Source organism: Bison bison, unplaced genomic scaffold (assembly GCF_000754665.1).
Source record: "Bison bison bison isolate TAMUID 2011002044 unplaced genomic scaffold, Bison_UMD1.0 scf7180017864118, whole genome shotgun sequence".
NCBI classification, from domain to species: Eukaryota; Metazoa; Chordata; class Mammalia; order Artiodactyla; family Bovidae; genus Bison; species Bison bison.
In genome coordinates this window covers 3,758,762-3,786,553 of record NW_011494690.1, presented here as the reverse complement: position 1 = coordinate 3,786,553, position 27,792 = coordinate 3,758,762, and the positions used below count along the sequence as shown (strand labels likewise).

The following is a 27,792-nucleotide window of genomic DNA, read 5'->3' as shown; positions in this document are numbered from 1 at the left end:
AAGTAGTTAAGTGGGAGTTTTTGCTTGTTGACCAGAAATTTAAGATCAATGATGTATTTTCTAACTGTAGTATTGTAATTAAAATATGTAAATATTGACTAAAAGTAATGGCAATGAGAATACGAACAATTTTTAAGTGTGAGTTTTAGTTTTGAGGCTAGTTGATGAGCTGTGGGTTCCTAGAGCCATAAATAGATGAGATAGATAGCCATAAATAGCCATAAATAGATAAGAGCCTCTATCTTATGGCTCATCTTAAATGGGTGAAAACATATTTTTACAAACTCCAGGTTTTTTGTGATTTCATCAAGAATGATTATAGTTTCCTTGATATTTAGTTTCTTGTTATAAAACCCAGTACCTTCTCATTAAAAAACACTGGAGGATTTAAAAGTATGTTAAAATTAAATTAAAAAATAACCCATAATCTTAACAATTCATTGGACTCATTGTCATTTTGAATACTGTGAAGAAAAGAAAATCTTTGTACCTTCTGAAAATATTATGATTCAAAGAACCCACATTTAGTGCATGCATTGATCCAATTAGCAAAATTTTATAGAATGTTTACTTTGTAGCAGGCACTTTTCTAGGCACTGGAGATAGGGTAGTGACAAAAAAGTGCTTTCTCTCATAGAGTTTACATTTGATTAAAGGGAGACAGAAAATAAAGGAAAAGATAACATAAGATGGTAAAAGCCTTGAAGAAAAACAAAGCAGGGTGTGAGGTGGAGAGTGGTAGGGGATGTTAATATCTTTTAGGGGAATGTGGGAAAGTGTCTGATAAGGTGACATTTGAGCAGATATTTCAGAGGAACAACTTTCCAGGCCATGGGAATGGTAGGTGGAAAGAACCTGGAGTGGCATGGGATATTGATTCCTGGTTGGCCAGTTACTATGGCCAGCATTTATTGTGCACTAACTGTATTCTAGGCTTTTAAAATTTTTACAACAACCCAATGAAATGAGTAATTTTTGCAACTCCCATTTTGGAGATGAGGAAACTGATATGTTTTAACCACTATGTTGTACTAATAAGTGCTATGATAGAGCCCAGAGTTAGAGTATGTCACTCAATTCTAGGAGGCCATGAAAATTTCCCAGAGGAGTTGCTGCTTGATTTTAGTCTCAGTGAAAGAGCAATCAACCACAGTTATTAAGTGAGAAGAGTATAGAATTCTGGTCTCATTTACCCTCCTGTCATATGCCCAGAACCTATAATAGCACCTTTCCAACTGTTGCTGCTAAGTCACTTCAGTCGTGTCTGACTCTGTGCGACCCCATAGATGGCAGCCCACCAGGCTCCCCCATCCCTGGGATTCTCCAGGCAAGAAACTGGTGTGGGTTGCCATTTCCTTCTCCAATGCATGAAAGGGAAAATGAAAGTGAAGTCGCTCAGTCGTGTCCGACTCTTTGTGACCCCATGGACTGCAGCTCACCAGGCTCCTCTGTCCATGGGATTTTCCAGGCAAGAGTACTGGAGTGGGTGGCCATTGCCTTCTCCAACAATTGGTACTCAGTAAATGTTTGTTGAATGAGTGCAGGTGGAATAGCATTTGCAAAGACATGGAGGCATAGAGAATTTAGGATTATCATAAAACTGAAATTAGTTTGACAGGAGCACGGACTGTGTGTTCAAAACAGCAGGAGCTTATGGCAGAAGAACTAAACAGAGGTCAGATCATAAACCTATTTTTATGAAAAGGCAATGAGGTACTTTTTCAGCAGCACATATATACTAAAAATTGAGAAGCTGTGGTGGAGATGGTCTTGGAGCCTGGGGAATGAGAAAATGTAACTGTGAATATTTCTCTCTCTCTAAAAGAAAGAGATAGAGAAGTGGCTGGGACTTTGAAGGAAGGAGGGATATGACCTATTTTTACAACACTTCGGACACCCAGTGTGTGGCATTTTTCTGATACCAACCAGTTCTCTAGCTCTCCAGATACCAGCTGGGTATCCTTCAATCCGTTCAATCCAATTCAGTTTTAACACTCCCTGGAGTTAGTGTCAGATCCTAAAAGTTAAGGACTCAGTCCCACAAAATTGACCACTTAAGATGCCAGGTGCAAGTCTCAGGTTGTCATGTCACCTGCCCTTTTGACCAACCAGCTATAAAATTAAGGGTTCCCACAACTCTGTCTTCAGGTTCAATCATTTTCTAGAGTGACTCACAGAACTCTAGAATACTTACTGTTACTCTCTAATTACCATTACTGGTTTATTGTAAACAATACAACTCAGGAATGGCCAAATGGAGGAGATGCATAGGAGAAGGTACTGGGTGAGAAAGGACCACAGAACTTCTGTGCCTTCTTCATGTGTGCTAACCTGCTGGCACTTTGATGTGTTCACCAAATCAAAATTCTCCAAATCCTGTTGTTTAGAGTTTTTTTTTTTTTTTGATGGAGGCTTCATTATGTAAGCACAATTGATTAAATCATGGTCTATTGGTTATTGATTTAATTCTAGCCCCTCTCTCCTCCCTGGAGATGACGGTGTGGGAGTGGGTTGGGCTGAAAGTCCCAGTACTCTAGTCCATGCATTGCTCCTTCTGGGGACCAGCCTCCATTCTGAAGCTAGGTGGGAGCCTCTAGTTACCAGTCTTCTCACTAGCATATAAAAGGCACTCATCACTCCAGAGGATCTAAGGGTTTTAGGTTCTAGAACAAAAATCAAGTATGTATTTTTTATTACATCACAAAGGGTAAGTTAGGGATAGGGAGGGGAGACCTCAGAGTACAAAGAAAGAACTAGGATTCAATCATAGTTGGAGAGACTTCAAAGGGTAGCTCAGAAGAGAAGTATTAGATCTGCTTATTAGATAGGGGAGAATTGAGAAGGGCTTTTTCTGGCGAGGAGAGGAATTAAATAGGAAATAGAATGAATCCATAAGGGGAAAGGGCCACATTCCTATAGCTGTAGACATGACTGCTTTGGCCTGATTCTGGGACAGGTTAGATTTTTAGCCTCAGTATCAAGAACTAGAGAATCTCAGCATAGTTTAAGGCTGAAAGTATTAGGAATCAGATTTTTCTGTGCAGATTTTAGGAAACTTGTTAATATTTAATGAAAGGAAAGCTGGATTCATAAATAAGCATTGACCTATAAACTACCTATTTGTAGATTGCTATCAAGATTTCCCCTAATATTAGTTAATTTAAGTTAAAGTTTCTTAAAATTTTGGACCATGACTCATGTAAAATGTGTTTTATATTGCAATATAACATGTAATATACAGGGGCAAACACACTCTGAAAAGTTTCACAAAACAATGCTTATGTTTTCTACTTGCAGTGCTTTCCATTCTATTCTCTTGAAAAGTGAAAGTGAAAATGTTAGGCACTCAGTCATGTCTCACTCTTTGCTATCCCATGGACTGTCCATGGAATTCTCCAGGCAAGAATACTCTCTTAGCTTCTATTTAAAAAACATATTTTGAACCACTAAATTGATTCCATAATTAGGTAATGGGTTGGTACCAGTTGTTTGAAAACAATTGGTCTATTGGTTTCCTGAAATTTGTTGTTTAGTTGCTAAGTCATGTAATTAAGATAAACTAAAAATCAGTATGAAGAAGTATAGAAGCAAAGTAAAAGGGTAAAGGTCTTCTGTCCCAGGGCCTCAGTTCACGATGGGGAGCACCAATCTCTTCAATAATGGCAGCACACAGAAGTCGAAGCAAGAATGAATCTAAATAAAGCATAAGAGGGAAAGTAAGTGGTGTTTCACACTCTCCAAGATGTGCCAATGTCATGATATGATTGAGTAGTGATTGAGCAGTTTCAGGGTTTCTATTTGGTACATGTTCATTTCTTGGGTGGATATTTCTGTCTTGAATATGGCAGATTAGTAGGAGAACAGGATGTTGACATTATATATTCATTTGTTCATTTATTCATTCAACATTCATTTTCATCAGATAGGGTAGATATTAGAAATACAGAGGTGAACAGATACATGCTCCCTCCCTTCATGGAGCTTCGACAAATGGGAGAGACCAGTGTTAAACAAACATACACAAATATCTATATACAGACTGTAATAAATGCTGTGAAGAAAATAGACTGTGAGAAAGAAAAATAGGAAGAACCCAGTTTACATGGGGAGGGGCAGCTTTTAGGGAAGACTTCATGGAGTAAGTTGAGATGTGAAACTTGAGTTGGAGTTAGGCAAACATGACTTACTTTTCAAAATTACTACATCATATGTTGTCATAAGCACAGAGTATTCCAGAATGCTTTGAAGAGCTAAAACTTAAGCTGTAGGAATAAGTAATATATCCTCCCAGAAGAAGTGGAAGGAAAGACTCGTGAATTGGGGAGTGAAAGTGAGCAGAGCCATCCAAGGCACCGGTGGTCAGGACAGTCCCTGATGTTGCAGGCTGCTGTCTGGTCCAAGAATGGAGAGTCCAGCATCTATTAATACCTTGCAAAGCAGCCAGGGACCATCCTTACTCTGGTATCTCTTAAACCGTCATTATCTTTTTCTCCCCTTTTTTTCTATTACCCCATTTAAGACAGTGTTAATGCCTCCCATTCCATGTTTTGATGGTGTGTAAAGTGGATGGGTGTGTTTTGTGACAAATTACCGTACCAACTGAGTATATATCCTGGGCTAGATTAGTTTCTGTTCTGTTAGAAATTATTTGCCCTTCCTTGAAACCTTCTGCCAATAGTTTGCTGAACTGTTGGCTGGCATTTCTGTATTTAGATCCAGGAGAGTGTTTCTGTTTTCATATTAGTCTTTTGTTGAACACACTAGTTATGACATTTATAACTTTGGGGAGTTGTCAGGAATGACTACATGTTGGTACTTAACAAGGAATGAAAACTTGAACAAAGAGATTGCAATCAGACATTTATTTTCCAAAAGACAAATGTTCTTGGTCAGTTTTTCTGCCTTTTGAATTAGACTCTAGATTTGTAATAAGGTGATCCGTTCATGAAAGCGTATATTGGGTCTTGGCACTACATTTGCTTCTCCATAGTGTGTGGTATGGGCTTGCGTGCTAAGTTGCTTCAGTCGTGTGAAGTTAAGTTGCTTTCAACTCTGTGCGACCCCATGGACTGTAGCCTGCCAGGATCCTCTGTCCATGGGATTCTCCAGGCAAGAATACTGGAGTGGGTTGCCATGCCCTTCTCTAGGGGATCTTCCTAACCCAGGGATTGAACCTGCGTCTCTTACATCTCCTGCATTGGCAGGCGGGTTCTTTACCACTAGCACCACCTGGGAAGCTCAGTGTGTGGTATAGAGCTCTGAACGTATGTCTAAAGTGTTATATAAAAGATCACGTGAACCTGTCTCTGGCTGCCCTTACATCAGACATCATGCAGTGCAGAGGGAAGCTGGCAGATTGCACAGAGAGTGGATGTAAACTGCTCTGGTAGCCCCAAGTCAGTGTGTGCCTGAAGGGGCCTCATGAAGATGATGGGTGGGAACTAGAGGTGTGTCTGAGAACCCACATTTGGTGGATGGACCAGAATGGATATTCCTTAGTGTTTTATGAAGTTCTTTTTTTACTTCCCTCTCCTACTCCACAAGGGCAGGAAATCTATTTTCTTGGAAGTACGTTTTGAAGCAAGCATGAGTTCCCTAAGTCAGAGTTGTACCAATCCTTTTGTCTCTGGGGATTCTGTTTTTAACTTCATCTTTTGTTGAATATAATATTTATGTTCTTGGGGAAGGTGAAGAAATCTATAGTTTCCCTAGCAGTTAAAGTTAAGAGGTTCCTGCTCCTGAACCTCAGATTTCAGAGACCCTCTATCTAGGTGTTACTTATTGTAGTCACCTCCCAACCCAAGCATAATTCTGCTCTTCAACATTCATAGGAAATAGTTTTCTAACCTCCACTTGAGTATCCCCAGTAATCCCATTGTTTCACAAATTAGCCCTTTTCATTCCTGGACCATTTTGGTCATTGGGAAGATTTTTTTCTTATATTTAATCACAACCTACCCTTTCTATCTAAATTCTGAATTTTCTCCTTCTTTTGATATTACAGTCTTTTAAAGTTTAAGGAAGATCTTCTGGTTCCTCACACATTCACTGTTCTTTCACTAGTTCCTTATGGGATATGGTTATTGGACTTCCTTGACATTCTTTTTTTTTTTATTTTATTTTATTTAACTTTACAATATTGTATTAGTTTTCCATATATCAAAATGAATCTGCCACAGGTATACATGTGTTCCCCATCCTGAACCCTCCTCCCTCCCCACACCATCCCTCTGGGTTGTCCCCGTGCACCAGCCCCAAGCATCCAGTATCGTGTATCGAACCTGGACTGGCGACTCATTTCATACATGATATTCCTTCTTAGAATATACTCCATCATTATCATTGCCCTACTTAACGTGACTATTCACTTGATGCCTGTTAGGTCTCAATTTTGTTTTACTTGTACCGAGTGCCTATTTACTTTTTATGGGAAATTGTAGGAATTATACCTCCAAGAATATTTATTCAATAAGATTAATAACTTAGAAATTAAAAACCAGGGCAAAGGAAAGAAGAATGAAAGCACACCAAGTTAAGCACACATAAGTTAACTGTGCGTGTGGCCCTCAGTCGTGTCTGACTCTTTGTGACCTCATGGACTGTCGCCCGCCAGTCTCCTCTGTCCGTGACATTTTCCAGTCAAAGATACTGGAGTGGATTGCCATTCGCTACCCCAGGGGATCTTCCTGACCCAGGGGTTGAGCCTGTGTCCCTTGCGTCTCCTGCACTGGCGGGCAGGTTCTTTACCACTGTGCCACCTGGGAAGCCACCCTAAGTTAATTACTTAGTGTAATTCTGTGTTTAACTGTATTTACTGAGATTATTGGAAGCCAACGGAAGAGGGAAAGAGTAATTTATATAGGTCTTTTGATCAAACCAGAGAAACCATTCCAGGTCTCCAGAGAAGGTAATGTTTCCTCCAGGGGTACTAAATTCTAAAACACTTTCCTCACATGGATTCCTTATAGCACACAAAGCAATCTCTCCAGCAGTTTGAAAACAAATGCAAAATGATATTCATGTGACTGTTTCTTACAGTGACCTTCAGTAGATGCTCCTGGCATAATGTTTGAGCACAACTCAGATTTCCCTTGTAACAACTCTTTTAACACTCTCCACCATTTCCTGACCCTGAAGATTCTTCCCACTTCATGCTAAAGGCTTTGTAAATTGAATACTGTGCACATTGAATCCTTTCTCCCAGACAAATGTGTCCACTGAGTTACAGATTTGGTCAAACTAGATGATGATTCATGGAAGTTATTCTGTTCTCTTTTGGTTGGGTCCCTTTCTGTGCAATTGGAGTGATATGAGGAAAATTAACAAGTGTTAATTTGAACAATTATGTTGGGGGAAGAAGAATAGTTACCTTCTCCTGGAGAGTCCACTTTGGCTTGCAATCAGATTTCTTGCAGTTTGGACCTTGAGGGTGGGTCAGGACAGTGCTGCTTAAAACTCCACATGAAGAACCTTCCCCAAGGAGTGGGAGTGTCCCTCTGACCACGGGCAGGGACGTGCAGTTCCAGGACACACTTGCCAAACCACGGAGATTGCAGGCCTGCTGCCCATCCATTATTATCATCATTATTTAGCATTCTTCAAAGGTCAGAGCCAAAATAAATGGTCTGCCAGCCAAGCAAGCAACACCAGCCTATACCACAGGCCTTTGTAGGCCCTTTGGTATTTAGTAGCAATGACTTGGTTCATATTCTTGTCTGATTCCATCAGTCTGGCCAGGCTTCTGCCTCCTGCTGTCTTCCCACAACAACTTTTTTTTTTTTTTTTTTTCCAATTCTGTCTTGCCTCCTCCCATCTTCCCAATAATAGTTACCTTGGTATGTGTTTGCTGCCCTTCCTTTCTTTCCTTCTTTGTTTTGAATTTAAACAATGAAAGGGATTGAATTAATTGTGCTAATGATGGATAAAAGTATGCCCAGAAAGCTTTTGGGGACTTCTATATTTTGGGTTCCTTGTTCACCCTTGAACCTCTGCTCCCCTTGGGGGTAAAGAATAGTATTGTGGTTGAGAGCTTAGAGCCAAAACTCTGAGTTCAAATGCTGACTCTTCACTTACTAGCTGAATGTTCTTGGTCAATTTACTTAATCTCTCCTTGCTTCTGTTTCTTCATTATAAAATGCATTTATCAATAAGTCTTCCTTCATGGATTTGGTAGTTTATGAATAGTGCTTAGAATAATGTCTGACTCAATGTATTAGCTGCTATTATTATTATTAGGCTGTAGAAATCATACCAACATGTCAGCCTTATATTGTAATCACTTTGGGTTGCGGCTGTTTGTAGGGGGAGGTATGTGGGATTGTATTTGGAAAGGGATAACGGAAAAGGCCTTCAAGCCCCAAACCATCAAGCTAGGTGGATTTTTTTCTTTTTAACCTGGGGATAAGATGGAGTGAAGTTGTGATGATTCAGAAATACCTGCATCCTAGGGCCCCATGGTCAATTCCATTTTTCATTTTAACAGAAGGGATATTCAGTTCTGGTATCTGGGAGTTGGTGATGGACAGGGAGGCCTGGCGTGCTGCAATTCATGGGGTTGCAAAGAGTCGGACATGACTGAGAGTTCATGAACTGAACTGAACCGATGCATGCATTTTGCTCCATGTTCTTACCAGGGCCCAGTGTCTGGGTACAGCCTCCATGCTCTGAGGCAGGCAGACAAGGTTGGCCTGGTGGACTTTGGGGCCAACCCTATCAGGCTTTGACTCTTAGCGTAGGTTAATTTTTTCTCACAATCCATGACTTATCATTAAGTGAAAAAATAAGTTTTCAGGATCATGTGTATAATACAATTCCTTCTGAGCACAGCATGCAAAGTTGGGGAAAATTTTTTGTGTGCCTATGTGGAGAGGGAGAGAGATGTGTGTAGTTTTGAGGACACTGATAAAAAAAAAAAACAGTAATGTCCTAAGCTATTAACATTGGTTATTTAGAAGGTAGGATCAGAGAGGGACATTGCTCTATGTATCTTCTTTAAAAAATTAATTTTTAATTGAAGCTTACTTTCTTTACAATGTTGTATTGATTTCTGCCAAACATCAACATGAATCAGCCATAGGTATACATATGTCCCCTCCCTCCTAAACCTCCCTCCTCCTTGCCACCCCATCCCACCCCTCTGCTGCTGCTGCTGCTGCTAAGTCGCTTCAGTCGTGTCCGACTCTGTGCGGCCCCATAGATGGCAGCCCACCAGGCTCCCCCGTCCCTGGGATTCTCCAGGCAAGAACACTGGAGTGGGTTGCCATTTCCTTCTCCAATTCTTGAAAGTGAAAAGTAAAAGTGAAGCCGCTCAGTCGTGTCCGACTCTTAGCAACCCCATGGACTGTGGCCTACCAGGCTCCTCTGTCCATGGGATTTTCCAGGCAAAAGTACTGGAGTGGTTGCCATTGCCTAGGCTGTCACAGAGCACCAGTTTGAGCTCCCTGAGTCATACAGAAAATTCCCATTGGCTATCTGTTTTACATATGGCAGTGTATATTTTACCGTGTTCCTCTCTCCATTTGTCCCACCCTGTTCTTCCCCCTCTGTGTCCACAACTCTGTTCTCTGTCTACATCTTTATTGCTGCCCTGCAAATTGGTGCATCAGTACCATCTTTCTAGATTCCATATATATGCATTAATATATATTTGTTCTTCTCTTTCTGACTTACTTCACTGTGTATAATAGGCTCTAGGTTCATCCACTTCATTAGAACTGACTCAAATGTGTTCCTTTTTGTGGATGAGTAATACTCCACTGTATATATATACCACAGCTTTTTTATCCATTCATCTGTCAGTGGACATCTAGGTTGCTTCCATGTCCTAGCTATTGTAAATAGTGCTGCAATGAACTTTGGGGTACATGTGTCCTTTTCAATTACGGTTTTCTCAGGGGCAGCTTAGGTTAATTTATTGACCTTTTTGAGCCTCAATTTCCTCCTCTATAAAGTAGAAATTATACTTTTGACATTTCAGGGTCCTTTTGGAGACTAAACAGTTAGCACATATGAAATATCCTTGCAGTATCTTGCCTTAGAAGACATTCAGCATTTCTTAGTTTCCCTTCTTTCCTACTGATTCTTTCCTATGTGCTTAATTTATTAAGAAGGCCCTGGTGTAGGAAATATTTTAGAGGAGTGTTTTCAAATTTAATGTGAATACAAATCACCTGGGGTTCTTGTTAAGCGACAGATTCTAACTCAGCAGGTCTAAGGCCCTAGTCTGTATTTCCAACCTGTCCCCTAGAGACACTGTTACTGTGTCTGAGGGCCTCACTTAGAGTAGCGCATAGGGTGCTGTTTTCTTTCCTTTTGCATCTTATTATTTCTTGTTGGATTTATGTTATCATTTTAATAGTCTTACCACACACATCTGTACACATACAGATCATCTTTTATTAAAGATTGTATGTTGCCAGGCACCTAAGAATGTTCAACCTCATCCAATACAAGTCATGATGGTTGAGGTCTATGAGAAACCTATCATAGACATTTTCTCATGTTCCCCATGGACCTGGAATCCCAAACTGTTGCACATAAAATACAGGGTTCCTGCCTTGTTGAAGGCCTCCTCTCAGAGCCTGGATCCCTCCATGACTCAGATTGCAGGTCAGTTAGGTTAGGGAAGTGGTCTTTGTCTTTTTCTTTACAGTTGGAAGGGAGATGCCTTGAATACTGTGCTTCTGCCCCCAGTAAGCATGCTAAATATTTTGAGAGCCACATTCTCCAATTACTAGCCTTTTCCCAGATTCATTAGATTACGTCCTCTTCAATATAGATGAAGGAGTCCATTTTGTTCTTTGTGTGTGTGTGACATACGCTTGTGAGCACATACTCTCTGATGGTTCTAGATATTAGCTGGTTTTTCAGATTTACTTTTGGGAATCCTCTTCAGTGTTGTTTCCTCATAGATGCTGATCTTTTAAATATTTGAAGTCCTCCTTTTTCCTTTCCTGCATTATTTACTGGAACTTTTCAGCATGAACCTTCCGAGGCAGTTGCATCTCTTATGTTCATTTGGAAACTGGCTGTCATTGTCCTGAGGCAAATTTTCTTGAAGTTAAAAATATGAAAGTTGCTAATCTCTTTGAATTAGAGATGTGAAGAAGAAACAATAGCCTTCTTCTTCTTCTTTTTCTAATTAAAGAAAACCTACTTTTCCTCCCCACTTTAGAACACTACAGTGTATACAAGTTAGAGCTTGGTCATCACTCATGTTACAAAACACAGCTAGTCTACATCAGTTTCTTTTAGATTTACCTTGGTGCTATTTCTTGAAGTTTCTCCTACTTGGCTGGGGTCTACTAAACAGGTTTGCCAATTTGGGGAAGAATTTGAAAATAGCACCACGTAAGCACCCAGGCATTTTGAAAGTTAGTGTGAAGACGGATTGCATGGAGAGAAAGCTGAGAAAATATTTGCGGTAAAGAAAAGTCAGGGGAGCCATTAACATTTTCACTTTATCTTGATATATCAGCCAGGGTCATAACAAAAAGTAGATGGTACACCCATTCATCAAGGGCAGTTTATTTCATAGGGATGATCTACAAAGCTGGAGATATTGGGAATACTCAGGACTAGTTGTAGCTGGGTTGTTATGCCGTTAGGTCTGAAAGTGACCTCATGAGGGTGAACTCACTGCCTGCCCCCTCACCATTCCTCATTTCCTGCCAGAATCTGTTGGAAGAACCCAATGGGAAGCAGAGTACATGGGAACCTCTCAATATAGTTCATGTTGGGCAGCCTCCTGGGCAGATAGTTGCATGGAGGTGGGTGGATAGCACATGTAGGGGACAAATCATTGTCTGGAACACTAGTTTTCTTTTGAAAGAAAGAAGTTTCTTTTGAAAGACTTGTTCACCTGAAGACAATATCAGTCTCGTGAGCTCCTCGAGGGAAGACATTCCACCTATCTGTAGGACACTAGTATTTAAATGACTGTTGAATGAATGAATAGGGCTGTTCATTTTCTTCCTTTTTCTTAACTTGCACTAAGTGTGGTTGACAACAGCTGGATGATGCTGTCTGGGTTAGGGTCTGTGTTCTGAATAGCAAGGCTTCCCATAGGAAATGATGAACATTTTTTGTCTATGTAATTATTCTACTTTTAATAATCTCATTAGTAAAAACTGTCAAAAATAAAGTTTACTGTATTAATATCTTGAAGTCTTTTGTATTATTATTGTCTTTATGAATATCCAGTGTTAGCTAGGCAACACATTCATGAATCTTTATCCCTTCTTGGTGACTATTAAAACCTAACACTGTTATTTCTGCTCTTACTGGATCCCCACTGGTCAGCATATGGGCACACTGTTTAATTTGGGAGCCCATGTGATTTTTGGTTCTTTCCCAGGACACTTCAAGAGAAGAACCACACAAAGGGCTAAATTAGCTTCATTAACTATCTTCAGTACCTTTAAAATAAGATCTATGAATAATGCCAAGTTTCTCCTAACTGTCCAGAGGGCAGGAGTCAAAATAGAAATGAGTTTATTGGCTACAAACTTTTGGAAGAGTTTCCCATGTAATCAGATTGTCTTCCCCAATGATTCTCAGGAAGGGATAGAGCTAAATGCCACAAGGGACTAGAAGTTTGGAGATGCCTGGGGTTCTTGAAATGCTTGAAAATACATTGGAGGGAGGGGGATGAATTCCTCCTTGGTTAGGGCTTTGCTGTTTTTCTCAGGTTGCATGTAAGTGTATTGAGGTGTTGTGTGTGTGTGAGTCAGGGGGCGTATAGGAGGGGGTTCGGGGATAGGAGAAGTGGATGAGCTTCAAGCATCAGGAATTGGGACCTCAAATTTGATTTGGTTTGTTCTTGAAGTTAACTTCCACTGGACTTCTTTTCATACGCTTTTGTTAATGTGTTCTTGAAGACTCCTTATTCTCATGAAATCTTTTGATATTTTATATAGTTCAAGCACGTATGGAGTATTTATTGTCTTTACAAGTCACTCTGCCTGATTATACCTCTTGGGGAACATTTTATGGTTCTATTTTCAGTGTCCCCAAGGATAGAAAGGGCGAGGCAGGCTCACATGTTTCCCCAACATCACCCAGAATGAAAGGCATTCTCTGCTCCTGTTTCCATTCCCTGCTCTTAAGGTCCTCCATTAATGGTTCTCTGAGTTCAGGTCATGCCACCTCTGGCTAAGGCTGTGGGCCTAGCTCTAATTTTTGCTTATTGTCAGAGCGTGCAAATTTTTCCTTTAACAGGATATGAAATTAAAAACCAACCAACCAACCAAAAAAGCCTTTTGTTTCTAGTTTCTTCACATCTCATAGCCATTTAGTATTTGACCTTTTTGCTTTTAGTGTGGAGGTAAAGGGCAAGGGCCACTGGGAAAGCCAGCCTTTTGCCTGTAGTTATAGTTTATACTACAGGCATGTTTTGTTTGGCAAGCAGGGATTGCCCTCTCCATGTCCCACCTCCCCCTCAAAAAATTTTAGATTGCAATGCTTTAAATGGAATACAAACTCTCTTGTTTGTCTTGAGTTGCATTACTCCTTACTGTTGAACTGGTTCTCTAGGGTCACCCAGAATCGTTTAAGTTCTCTCTTTCCCTGAATAATTAAACTGTTATTTTTTAGGGGCAGTGCGTGCTACACAGCTTGTGGGATCTTAGTTCCCTGAGGAGGGGTTGAACCTGGGCCCTTGCATTGAGAGCATGGAGTCCTAACCACCAGACCAGGGAATTCCCCCATCTTTTTTTTTCTATCCGCACAGCTTACAAGATCTCAATTCCCCAAACGGGTTGAACCTGGGGCCATGGCAGTGAAAGCCTGAAATCCAAACCACTAGGCCACCAGAGGACTCCCCCTGAACAGTTTAAAAATGGTCCTGAATTCAAGATTAATTATACCTGTTTTTACATTTGACTTGAAATTTAGCTATTCACTTGTATAAACCAAGTGATTTCTCATTCATTATATAAAAATAATAAAATTTTAAATTATATACTTTAGAGTTTATGGGATGTTTTTATCTAATTCATTGGATCATCACAATAATAGCTAGAGAGGTAGATATTTTATGTTATGGATGGGAGGTAATATAGTGTGGTATTTAAGAGTATGGAGTCTGGGGTTAGACAAGTGGAGTTTGAATTTCAGCTTTAGTAATTATTAGCCTAGTCTCAGTTTCTTTGTAAAATGAAGAGGAGATATCTATCTTATAGAGTCATGATGAGAAGTAAATGATTAATTTATGCAAAGCAATTGGAACAGTACCTGGCACATAGTAACAGGTCAATAAATTCTGTGAAAACTGTTATGGTTTATTAATACTATATGAAAAAATGGAAACCCAGAAAAGTTAATCCATCTGTCTAGGGTCACATCTGTCTAGTTGGCAGGAGAGTTGGGGCTCTAACCAAGACTTGAGGCTTCTGATACTAGTTTCTTTCCTCTATATTTACCACCAAATTCCTCATGCATTCTGGGGGGACTATAAAGTGAGTAATCCTTTATTTCATCTTAAAATTTCTTATCTTCACTTTCTTTTTGTTTTCCTCCATTAAAACTCTTGGTTATTGTCTGTCTAGTAATGAGATACACATGTCAGAGTTCAACACGAGAAGTAGCAGCACAGGATGGGGATGTCCAGAACCTTGCTGATGGACTCCTCTTGACACAGATGCTGGGGAGTCCTGGGTCCCTCTGAATCTTGAGGAGATAGATAGTCTGCAAAAATTAACATTTCCATTGAAGTATTCAGTTGTTGCCACACATTCAGAGATTTTTTCAGAAACAATAAGCATATACTTCTTGATGCTTTAGTGTCTTTTCCCTTAAGAAGGAGAATACTTAAATTTTGAGGATCTCATTTATCATTTCATATCTCTTTGAAGTAGTAGAAAAAATAGATCATGTTATTTGGGTATATTATTTGGTGAGGGGTAGGGGTGTAATTAAAGTCCAGTGTAAAAATAACAGAAACTTGGGAGTTAGGCACATGAAATTCAAATCCTGGCTTCTCCACTATCTGTGTCTCCAAGTCTCTTTTCCCTCATCTGTATAATGAGGATAAGAAGAGGGTTGTTTGAAGACCTAAAGGAGATAATGTTCACAAAAGAGATAATGCCAGGAGCTTAGCATGTAAATATGACTGCTATTTCTGTTGTGCGTGCTAAGTCACTTCACTCATGTCTGACCCTATGGACCATAGCCTGCCAGGCTCCTCTGTCCATGGGATTCTCCAAATAAGAATGCTGGAGAGGGCTGCCTTGCCCTTCTCCAGGGGATCTTCCCAACCCAGTGTTAAAGCCTCTGTCTCTCGTGTCTCTTGCATTGGCAGGTAGGTTCTTTACCACTTGCGCCACCTGGCGTTGCTGTTGTGGGAAGGCAATTTTTCACACTGGCCCCTGTCACTTATGTAGGGGCCCATGTCTCCTCAGTCCTCATAGAATCATGCATGTACTTCTCCTAGGTATATTATTTCTTTACATTTTAAAATCCGAGTGTTTTGACCTGTTGGTTACTAATTTTTAAAAAATGTGCTTATTAAGGAACTTTGCCATCTCCATTGTGTTCATCATGCCACATACAATGTGCATTATGTCAAAAATACCAAGCTTACCTCGTGTCATGAGGCAGTTAGCATTAGTGAATCCAGGAAGGAATAGGACACAGGATCTATCAGATGATGCTTGGGCAGCTAGTCTCAGAAAGTAACAGCAGCAGGTATTTACTGAGTACTTTCTATGTGCTCAGGATTGTGTGAGGTAGGGAACACAGAATAAATACTGATTTTATCCGTTTCTCACAAGACTGGCAGTTTTCTGGGGTAAATATTAATAGGTGTGATTGAAACCTGACACTATTAAAGAGTAATAATGAATACTATGTGATTCAGTTGTATTTGTTAAGTGGATTCTGGTCTGGGCACTGTGTGGCCTCCCATAGACTGATGGATAAAGACACAAGGAAAGCCATACTTAAAGCATGGTTTGATAAATGGGCATAGAGTTTTATACAGGAAGAGAAGAAGAGGGATTATATGGTAGATGTGTGCATTTCAGTGGTGGCAAGGGCTTCAGGGAAAGGTGGTGCTTGAGTAGACTGAGGATAGAAAATCACACTGTTAAAGGCACTGAGGGAGTCTGGGTGTGATGAACAGAAAGAACCTGGTCTGAGCCTAGGGTTTACCAGGTTAGTGGTAGGAGAGCAGGCTGGAGATGTGAGCAAGGGATAAGTCATTAGAGATGTTGTGTACCATGATGAGAAGTATGATAATCAAGGAATTGGCAACCAAGCAAGCAAGGGATAATTATAGCAGTGCTTTAGAATGATCACTTTAGGAGAAACTCCTAGTGAAATAGGTGAGAAATAAATGCTTGAATTAAGTCTTAGAAGAAAAAAATGAGTGAATGAATAATAGAGTAAGTGGATGATACTATCAATATTGTAAGGATGTAGAGAAACAGGATGTCATATGGGAACAGTATTGAAGGAAGACTGTATGATGGAGGAAGATTTGAGTGGCCAGTTGGCCAGTCCAGTGACTTGGCCATAGTAGGTAGCCAGTAAGCTGGATATTGAATGGCAATAGGATTTATATGAGAGAAGACAGGAAATAATTCTAGGTTACATAAATGTGTGAGATGGTCATGGAGACAAATATAATTGGAAAAGAGTGGTAGATAATATGATTTCATGTGCAGATTGGTTGCATATTTTGGAAGGCTTTGAAATGCCACATTGAGGAATTTGAACTTATTTTATTAATAGGAAGCTATAGGAGATTCTTAAACAGATATTTTGACATTTCCAGTTTGGATTAGAAATTTGTTCATTTATTGGGCCTCGTCATCTTGATTGGAGGAAGATGTGTTTGATGAGATGATGCTGGTCCTGATTCTTGCATTTAATAGAAATACCACAGAGCAGCATTACTTTTGGATTGGAAAATGAAGCTGGGTGACCTCACTGTGGCTGTGGGGAGACTGTGCAGTAGTACACTGTTGGAAGACAAAGCAAGCTGAGGCAGAAATGAATGAGTGCCCATATGAGATTTTTGATGCCAGTTTAGAGAGGGATGGAGCAAATAAAAAGATGGGAGAAACTGCTTGCTCTGAGGAATCTTTTAGGTATAGCAAATACAATCAGCCTCTTTTTATATTCAGATTCTGCATCTGCAGATTCAACCAACCATGGATCAAAAATATTCCAAAAAAATTTCCAAAAAGTTCCCCAAAGCAAAACTTGAATTTGCTGGGCACTAGCAACTATTCAGAGTTGGACTGTGAAGAAAGCTGAGTGCCGAAGAATTGATGCTTTTGAACTGTGGTGTTGGAGAAGACTCTTGAGAGTCCCTTGGACTGCAAGGAGATCTAACCAGCCCATCCTAAAGGAGATCAGTCCTGAGTGTTCACTGGAAGGACTGATGCTGAAGCTGAAACTCTGATACTTTGGCCACCTCATGCAAAGAGTTGACTCATTGGAAAAGACTCTGATGCTAGGAGGGATTGGGGGCAGGAGGAGAAGGGGACGACAGAGGATGAGATGGCTTGATGGCATCACTGACTCGATGGACGTGAGTCTGAGTGAACTCTGGGAGATGGTGATGGACAGGGAGGCCTGGCGTGCTGTGATTCATGGGGTCGCAAAGAGCTGGACATGACTGAGCAACTATTCACATGGCATTCACATTTTATTTACAACTATTTTACATAGCATTTACATTCTATTATAGGTATTATAAGTATTCTAGGTATTATAAGTATTTTAGAAATGATCTAAAGTGTAGGAGATGATGTGCATAGGTTATATGTAAGTGCTTTGCCATATTACATAAGGAACTTGAGTATCCTTGGATTTTTGTTAATAGGCAGCTACTATCAATGGATCAGAACTGCCCTGGAATTCAAACTCATCTGTCATGTCTGGAGTGGAAAATGAATGAGCAACAGATTATGATGTACTCACAGTGAAAATCAATTTTACTTTTCCAGGTGGAGCTTGCAGAAATCTGCGCCAAGAGTGAGCGTTACATTGGCACTGAAGGAGGAGGGATGGACCAATCCATATCATTTCTTGCAGAAGAAGGAACTGTAGGTGACATTGAACTATCTGGAAATGTCAGCTTGGGAAAGTTATGCAGAAAGGTCCTCAGTGTGTTTGTTTCTGGGTGGCCTGTTCTTTAAGGCTGTATTTTAGGATGATATTTCTTAACTCCTTTGTAATTCAGGTTTATCACCAATTCACCTACTCCATTTCATGTTGATCACCTCACCCTTAAGCTTTCAGAATTGTACCTCAAGTCTCTTTTCCTCTTGTGTCTAGGGTTTTTTCCTCCTTCTAATTCATTGTTAGTATGCTATTTCTCAACTCATTAGTTACTGGGACTTCTTTTCCTGCTCTTGTCCCAAATCACTGCATCTCATGGCATTTTCATAATCTCCTGTTGGTTTTAAACCCCAATGTTAGTTCTCATGCTACATATATTCACAACCCCTCTCTTTTATAATTTACTCTATGGTATCATTTTTCTCTGTCAACATTTTTGGGGCTTTAGTGGTAGGGAGAAGAATGCTGACAGGAAGCCAGGAATGAATTCCTTAGCCAATACTACTTCCCCTTGGCTAGGCTATAACTCCCATAGGCAAGAACAGAGGTTTTGGTAGTTGCCATAAACTGCCCATTTCCAAAATAGAAACAGACATTAAAAAAAAAAAATCTCTTCTTAGTATTTCTACAGGCTTGGCTATTTTCCAAGAATACCTGGATTTCTTCCTATTAAGAGTATTTGTTGTTGATTTCCCTAAGCCAAAGACAGGAGACATGAGGAAACCTGGTTTAATGCTAAGAACTCTGGGTGTTTTGGATGAGACCTGACAAGTCGACATGATGGCAAGAGTCCTGTTAATATAAGTTAGCTGTAGAGTTTTAACAAAGTCCAAATTCTTTGGGCTTGCAAAGCACTTCCTAATCTGACCCTTGGTTTACCAGCCCTCCAATTCTATCATCTCACCATGCCTCACCCCTCAACCTCCAAGCTATAGCTAAACTGCAATACCTAAAACTACTAACACCTTATGTTGTTTTTGGCCTTTGAACTTTTATATACTCTTTCTTCTTCTTGACATTCTATTTGGGGAAACAAACCCTCTGTCTGTCCTACTTTTGTTCATCCTTTAAGACTCAGATTTCCTTTTTTTTTTTTTTTTTAGAGGGGCCTACACTAGGCTATATCTAATGAACCAACACAGCATTGTAAAGCAATTGTTCTCCAATTAAAAATAAAGATTAAAAATATTTGAATTGATAAATGAATGCATTTTGGGGAAAAACTTTTACTAAGGTAAATCATAAATGTTTAAGCAGTTTTTGAATTCTAGTACTTTATATCTCACCTGTCATTTTTTTCCCAATAGGCCAAGTTGATAGAATTTAGTCCTCTGAGGGAAACTGATGTGAAACTCCCAAGTGGAGCAGTATTTGTGATTGCCAACAGTTGTGTGGAAATGAATAAGGCAGCAACTTCTCATTTCAACATCAGGGTGATGGAGTGTCGGCTGGCTGCAAAGGTATGGACTTGGCAAATTAGTGAAACTTGAAGTAGGCTTTCTCTTGTTCTTTTTCTCTTTGTTCCCTATTATTTTGTCTCTTTCCCTAAAATTTAGGGCAACATTCTGATAGCAGTAATATTATAACTGGAGTTTTTTTTTTTAGTATAGAGCAATTTGATTTCCAGCTCAGGAGATAAATAAACCAATAGGTATGCCCTGCAACTTCTAGCTATTTAGAAGTTACTTCACAGTTGAGTCTTCTAGCATGGCACTGGGGAGACGATGACACCTCAACTTATATCTGTGAAACACAGGCCATGGGTTAGGTATATTGGTGGAGAAAGCTAAGTTGGAGGTGATTGTTGGGAGATGACCATAACTAATCATGTTTCTTCACCAAAAGCAATGATAGCCTCAATCCTTGGTCCTCTTACATGCACCAGGGGCCATCACTGGTCCCTGGAAAAATGCAGGCTTGGTGTCTACTAAAGAAACTCAACCCACAAGGTTTGTGTTCTCTCTTCCCCAGTTTAGAAGACACTTGCCAGTCAAGTCTTAAATCTACTTAGGAAGTATTCACTGAAGACCTTTAGTGAGAAATGTTTTAATATTGAACTCTTCTGATCAGTGCATATATGAGAAGTAGTGCAGTTAACCTTTCAGTGTCAAAGACTTCAGTGAATTTTGTTTTTCCCTTTTTAGGGCAAGCCTCTTCTTTCAGGAGATGGAAGAAATTAGTGTCTTATTTGTTTAAGGGCTTATTCCTGTTGACTTTTTGAGATAGATGAGTAAGTGCTGCCTTCCTGAGGAGACCTCAAACATACACAACATTGTTTTCAGAGTTTTATCATGAAATTAGATATCGTCTATGAGATCCATAGGAGAGCGAAAACAAGTACAAGATATGTGAAGTGGGTTCATGTTGTAATGACTCTTTTCCAAAGATACAAGAAGAAAAAGAGAAATAATATTGTGGTGCTGAATCTCTGTAGTGAAAAGTTGTCAGAATGGGATATGGGGGCATGTCTTTTTGCAGTTAGTAGAAAAAGGATTTCTCCTTGGTAAGAGGTAGCTGAAAACCTTAATCCACTGCAGAACCTTTTGTTCCTGAGGCTGTTTATAAACTCTTCTGAGTTTAACTGTATAACGCCATGTGCATTTTAGAGGGACTTTAGTCAGTGAAACTGATTTTCTGCCACACACTCCTTCCAACTGATTTAGATAAAACTCATTATTTTAAGTACTCTGAATTTTTCTCTCTTTTAAAATGTGGAGGAAAGAAAATTGAAGGGCTTTATCAAGATGCAGAATATTTTGTAAATCATGCTGCTGCAAATCATGAGAATCTAACATTATATATATGTACAAAAGAGGAATAAAGATAAAATTTATTGGTAATATAGAAAACTGCTAATATAAGCTATGCAGATAGATGTTGATGTTAAGAATATACTTATGCCTAGTGAATGTAGACTGGAATTCGGCTAAGCATGTTTTCCTTATAATATGGTGCCATCTTTCTGTTTTCAGCAACATATGAATGAATATAATTTTTATTTGGAAATGATCTCATTAAATCAGGAAATAAACTCTCATGTTAAAAAAGTAAAGAAGCTTTTCTTAATCTGAGTAAACTTTCTGCTTTCAGACAATAAAAATGAAGGGTCAGTGGAGAAATGATAAATCAAGATAGCTTTGAAAATGAGACTGATTAGGTAGAACTCCACATAGCAAAACTATAAGTACTACTTATTTTTCCCCTCCTATTTTCCCAAGATCCCCTTTTGAAAAATGAGTACCTTTTTGAGTCTCCATAGCACAGGAAAGGACACTAAACCAATAAAGATGGTTTTTCTTTGTTTTGCTTTAATGTTCACAGTTTCTTCTGTTCTTATGTCTTCCTTCTCTCTCTGTTCCTCCCTGCTCTTCTTCTAACAGCTTCCCAAAACTAATTAATGTAGATACACTTAAAGTTAGAGTCTTTAGAGGCATTTCAACTGAAATTTAAAACATTTCAAGGCAAACACAATAGAGATTTATAATTATAACTTGCGTAAATGATTCTTTTAAGTGAAGCACATTTTTATGTTCTTAAATTAACAAAGTAACAAGAAATCTTTAATGAGGAAAAATTTTTTCGTATTTTATACATATTCAGTGGCTGAAACTTTCCCAGAAGTGCTTTATGTCTATTAAAAGAGAGTATCCCTTAATTATACTGAGGGACAAAATGTGTGATGCAGGAGAGAAGGGAAATTATGCTGTTGGCATTTTGCATACCCTGAGCTCCTTGTGGCATCATGTGAAACAATAAAGAAGGTTTCATGTGGTCCTTTGACACTTCAGGGAAAATTTACAGTGCGACCTTTTTTTTTGTTTGTTTTAACAGAGCCTGTCTTGTCAGTGGCCATTACTCATTCAGTAGTTTTTAGCTCCTGCCACTTAGTGGTCAATATGGAGCTTATTCTTTGTGTGGTGAGAAGTGGGTATAACGTTCTCAGGGGTTCTGCAGTTTTTTGGAATCTGAGTGGAGAAAAAACAAACACCCAGGAATGTAGCCAGTTTCACTCAACCTGTTGATTTAGTTGAGCTCACTCTGCCAGGACGCTGGCATGGAGTATTCCCAGGACAGCGAGTCCTGGCCGCTGGGCAGGGCATGCACGCACTGGGAACAGGGTCTATGTGTCGGTGGCACCAGGTGTAGCATGGCCTTCAGTGCCATGCTGAGGATCACGGGCTTGGTCTTGGAAGCAGTGGGAGCTGCTGATATTAACGTACTCTAGAAACGTCAAGTTGGCCGCAGGAACTTTTACTTGGTTGAAGAGAAGTAAGTCTTAAAGTGTCAGTGGGGATGGGATCACAAGAGAGGGATGCAAAAGGAAAGAAGCTCTGACTGGACCTGGTGAAAGGTCAGGTATACGGCTGTGACTGGGTTTCTGTCTTCCTTTTGGTATAAATGCTATTACTTTGAGAAAGTTTTCCCTGACCACCCTCCCAACTTCCATTAAGTTAAATGTCCTTTTATATGCTCTTGTCACGTCCTATATTTTTCCACTATAGCAGTATATCACATGGAGGAAGTTCTTCACTGTGTAATAGTACCTGATGCCTGTCTCCTTGGGTTGACTGTGAGCTGCATGCAGTCATGAGCCGTGAGTGCTTCATTCACAGGAGCGAACATGCATTGCATGCAGTTGTGTGCAAGTGAAGGCTAAGTGTTGAGTTGAAAAGGGTGTAGTTTTAAGCTGAAGTGATGGAAAGCATAGTGCTGCGACTCATAGGTATGGGGAACATAGGATGGAAGGTGATAGGAAAGTGGGAGGTGATGACACTTGCCTGTGTTCTTACAAGTGGTTAGAAATTGGAGCTTGGCATATTTCTTTTGGCTTGGGCAAAACCTTCAGGTGTATTTGTTTTGAGATAATAGTTGAGACTGAGGATTGAGTTCAGTTTGCTGAATCCAGAACGGAGTTTGGAGAGAAGGTGACAAGAGAAGATCAGAAGGCTGGGGGAGGTTAAACTTGGGAGATATCTTTAGTAATAACAAAAGGAGAAAACTGAGTCATGGATGGACATGTAAGGACCAGAGAGGTGAGACGGAAGCTGGGAAAATTCAGTGCTACAGGGAATGTGAAGAAGGTAGGTAGTGAAGAATCCCAGAAGCGACCAATTTATTTAAGGAATAAGAGGACTGAGAAATCCTGTGGCTTTGGAAGTTCTTTTGGAGATAAGAAGGACCTCTGGGAAACCATCTTCAACAGTGAGAGTGGCCATGGAGGGCTCAGAAGTGGTGACTTGGGTCACTGGTTTTAGTTGTCAGACAGTAAAAGAGAAGGAGAAATGAAGGGCAGTAGCTTTACTTATAAGAATTTGATGAGTGGAAACATCTGTATATGTTTGAAGGCCCAGGAAAAGGTGTCTTGTGGGGAAGGTATAACCAGAGAGACATTATTTAATCTTTATTGTAGCGTATGAGGTAGCATTATGTATCCCATTTTACAAATAGGGAATTTCCAGTCAAAGTGGGTTGTGATTTTGTTCTAAGTAAGTGCAGGAGTCCAGCTTTTTGCATTGTGCCCCTTAAGGGTTAGGCATGCATGAGCTCCAGAGCACCAGGCTTGAGGATGCCTTAGAAAAAAGATAGACTGTGCTGAGGGTACAGTGAGGATTATAGCAGAGTCATTCTGCACAGTTTTGCAGATTTCTTCAGACTTATTCTGTGGCCTGCAAACTAATATGGAGAACACGGAGAGTGGGAATGGCTAACACTGAGGAAGGTCAACATTGTGAATGTGTTCATGATGGTTATGAACTCAACATGGGCACAGAAGTCACTGGGGATGGTTCCATGTAGCTGGAAGAGGGTGAGGGGAAGATAGCAAAAAGAAGTATCCACAATAGAAAGTTACGTCTAGTCCCATTTTGGAGAAGGCGATGGCACCCCACTCCAGTGTTCTTGTCTGGAGAATCCCAGGGATGGGGGAGCCTGGTGGGCTGCCATCTGTGGGGTCGCACAGAGTCGGACACGACTGAAGTGACTTAGCAGCAGCAGCAGCATAGTCCCATTTATATCAAACTATATGTGTATAAGTATGCATGAAGTATGCATAAAAATGTATCATAGGATGTAAGATGGGAAATTGATGGTTATCTTATTGGGATGATTACAGATGATTTACTTCATCATTTTTTTTTTAAATCCTCAAATTGTTATGTGTTTCTTCAGATTTAAAAATAAGCATTTGTGATTTATAGAACCCAAACCACCAACAACACAGCTGCTTTTGTTGTGTGGAAAATAACTTGTCAGAGATGGGATTTGAAATTTCATCCTTTGCTGACCTGGTGAGGAGAAAGACTTGGTACTTTCCCCATTGATTTGTTAATACTGCAAAATGCAATGAGAAAGTCAGAGAGAGGTGGGTTCTGACAGATAGGCTCCTGAGTTAGGGTCCATACATTAGCACTTTCCTACCACACCCTCTTACTGGAAGTCCCAGGGAACCTCCCGGACTGAGGATGTTTTCCAGTTGGAGGAGAGTGCTGATTTTGCATGTGGGACAACCTGTAAGTCTGGGGAGCTAAAACTCTTGGAATCAGCCCTCAATCAATGGTAGATGAGAGTTAGGGGATAAATACCTGATCTTTCTTATTTGAGTTGGACACATCTGAGGTGTATACCTACAGGTCCCAGAGGGCCCAGTGGGCCCAGCCTCACAAACTCCCATATCATTGCACTTTGTATTGGCTTCTCTTCCTGTCTCATTTTCCACTCCTCTGCCAAAACTTCTCTGTATCACTCTCTCCCCACAAATTGTTGTCTCAGGGCCTGCTTCCGAGAGAAATCAGCCTAAGACAGGGTCTCAGCACTATTTATCTACTTCTTTGCATGACTGTGGACAAAATATTCATAGACTGCTTTCTTCTCCACAGAGCATCAGCCAGGCTCAGGAACCTCCCAGGAATGGAATCTGAAGTAGTGAAAAGAAAATGTTAGATGCTGGCTTAGAACTGCTTTCTCTGATATCCCCAGCCTGCTCCTGAGTGAGGAACTTGTCACAAAATGACCCCTAGCCCTGCTTTGAAGCAGGGCTAGGCACCCGGGCTGTGAGTGGCAAATTCCTTCACGAAGTTCTGTGTTTGGGCAACAGATCTTACCCATCCACTTCCCTCATCTGCAAGTCATCTTTACATTTCCTGAGCCAAATTTCAAAGGGTTTAGGCGGCTTTTCTATTTGAGTCCTACAATGTAGTGGACTATTCAGGGCCTCATGGCTGTGCATCTGTCACTGAGGGCATGTGGTAGAGCTAATTGAAATACATACTGAACTGGCTCTGTGGACCCTCCAGCTGAGAGCTAAGTGGGCCCAACAGCAAACTGGGATATTGCTAGAGTAACTGCTAGTGTCTCTGCCTGTGGAACAAAGGCACACAGAGAGGCAGCCTTTGAAAACAACTTTGCAGACTTTCTCCCCACACAGTCCTGGGACAGTTTCCTGGGACCAAGTGCCTGAAGCAATGTGCTTTGTTGAAGTGATGCCAGGATTGGGAACTTGGAGATGGTGTGTACTGAAGGGTTCTTAGGAAGAGCCCACACTCATCTCTTAGGGTTCGTTCTTTGATTTTTTTCCCCCCACATTTCCTTCTTATTTTAGAAGGAACCTATCAAAGTGTCTTTAATCATTGCAATGTTCACTTCTAACACAAATCTTAGTTTGTGTTTAGAAACCATTTCTAAGACTTGAGTGGTGATTTGAACTCATATGAGTAGTGAGACATAGATATCAAACATAGCCCATTAGGAATGTGACCTTGGGGAAGCAAGAAAGAGGTGCAGGATGTGGGATAAATTTCCAACTCTATCTTTACTAGCTAGATGACTTTGGGTAAGTCACTCTCATCTCTTAAATAAGGTAATAATACCTTTCTCAGAGTTGTCAAAGGTGAAAAGAAGGAAAAATCACATTTAAATCATATGGCATTATACAAGTATGAACTTCTTAACTTCATTGCTTATCTCAGTTGGATTTGAATCTGTGTTTTGAGAAAGCATAATTCTAGATCATCCACTTTAGCTCTATTTCTGTATAAAATAAATATGTGGTATGTTGTATGTTTTTCTTTTGTTTTATGTATGTCTATAAGTTTTCTGAAATTATTTTTGGGATACATTTTTGGGAATTTTGGTATTCCAAAAATACCCCAATTGGGACCATGAATAAATGGGTTTAATGAATGAATGAATCTGTCTGTGGAGGTGTCAGTCAATTCAGTACTGCTGCTGCTGCTGCTGCTAAGTCGCTTCAGTCGTGTCCGACTCTGTGCGACCCCATAGACGGCAGCCCACCAGGCTCCCCCGTCCCTGGGATTCTCCAGGCAAGAACACTGGAGTGGGTTGCCATTTCCTTCTCCAATGCATGAAAGTGAGAAGTGAAAGTGAAGTTGCTCAGTCGTGTCTGACTCTTTGCGACCCCATGGACTGCAGCCTACTAGGCTCCTCCGTCCATGGGATTCTCCAGGCAAGAGTACTGGAGTGGGGTGCCATTGCCTTAACATTAAATGTGCTAAGCAAACAAGGTCAGAAGAAAGGTCTTAGTTTGTGTTTTTGCTTTTAAAAATGGCACCATGTTCTGTGAAATAATTGAATAGAAACGTGATTCTATTGTCCCCTTCTCCAGTTCTGCTTTAAAATCATTAACTCCTTTCAAATGTATGAGCCAGAGTTTTAAAAAGAGGATTAATGAATATAAGAACTACTGTTATTAAAATTCTTCAGAAGTGAGTGGCCCTAACCAAAGTAGAATGGTCTTTTGGTAAATCTGCTTCCTGTCAAAAAGAAAGAAAATCAAATCATCATCATAATAGAAGAGTAAATCAGATGCACATTTCCCTTCTCTTGCTTGCTCCTTTTTGCTGTTTGCATTGTCTGCACCTGTGGTCCTCACACCCTGGGAATGAATTTTATAGACCTCCAGGGTGAGAGATACCGTCATTATTTTGACTGTCACCTGCTCTGAAGGTCTCAGTCAGTGGTTTGAGGAGGATGAGGGACACACATTCTGGAGTGTGTTTCCTGTGAGTGGACCTGGTTACAAAGGTTTGGATTATACTCACCCTCCCCAGCAGATTGAGGGGGTGACCCAGGATGTAACTGGAAGCCAGACCCTTTTCTTGAGGCTGGAGAAACATACAGCTGTACTACCACCAAAGACCTAATGAAATGGTTTTTCATAAGGTCACCAATGAGGTTTTCATTTAAAATCTGGGGCTTGACTCCAAATGCCAGATACTTAAATTCGTTAGCCATTTCAAAGAGGCATGTGGTAAACAGGAAGTGCTCTAATGAAATCAGGCATTCAGTGTCTACCTCAGGACTCAGGTCATGTGTGAGATTTGAATAGTTTTCTGTAGACTTTATAGAGAGCGGTGTTTGGGGGATGAACTAAATAGGGACCAACCGACAAAATTATTCAAAGAAATAGCCCTGAGGGAAGGTGGTGACAGGCAAAAAAAATCAGTGGGGGATTATTATTATTATTTTTTTTTTAGGAAAAATACTTAACTAGCTTGTGAGTGTCACACAAGCATGTTTAATTTCAAACATCTGAATTCAGAGTTCATTTTCAAGCAGTGGAATTGTGAATAGGTTGAATGGAAAAAAAAAAGCTGAAAGTTGAATTTCACTCATTAAAATAGTGTATATCAATTTCTGGGATGAAAACTGACCATATATCTTGGTTTGAATTTGCAGCTCCTGGCTAAGCACAAAAGTTTGCCATGG

At 40.2% G+C, this 27,792-nt stretch overlaps 1 protein-coding gene across 1 annotated transcript in view; it reads left to right on the top strand.

Moving 5' to 3' along the window:
* The window catches only part of GALK2 (galactokinase 2), a 141,906-nt gene that overhangs the window by 71,875 nt on the left and 42,239 nt on the right, over positions 1–27,792 (top strand). Inside the window, exons 6-8 of the mRNA XM_010839517.1 lie at positions 17,955–18,053; positions 19,377–19,529; positions 27,763–27,792. Of these exons, the coding sequence (XP_010837819.1) occupies positions 17,955–18,053; positions 19,377–19,529; positions 27,763–27,792 (282 nt within the window). The remainder of the gene's footprint in view (positions 1–17,954; positions 18,054–19,376; positions 19,530–27,762) is intronic.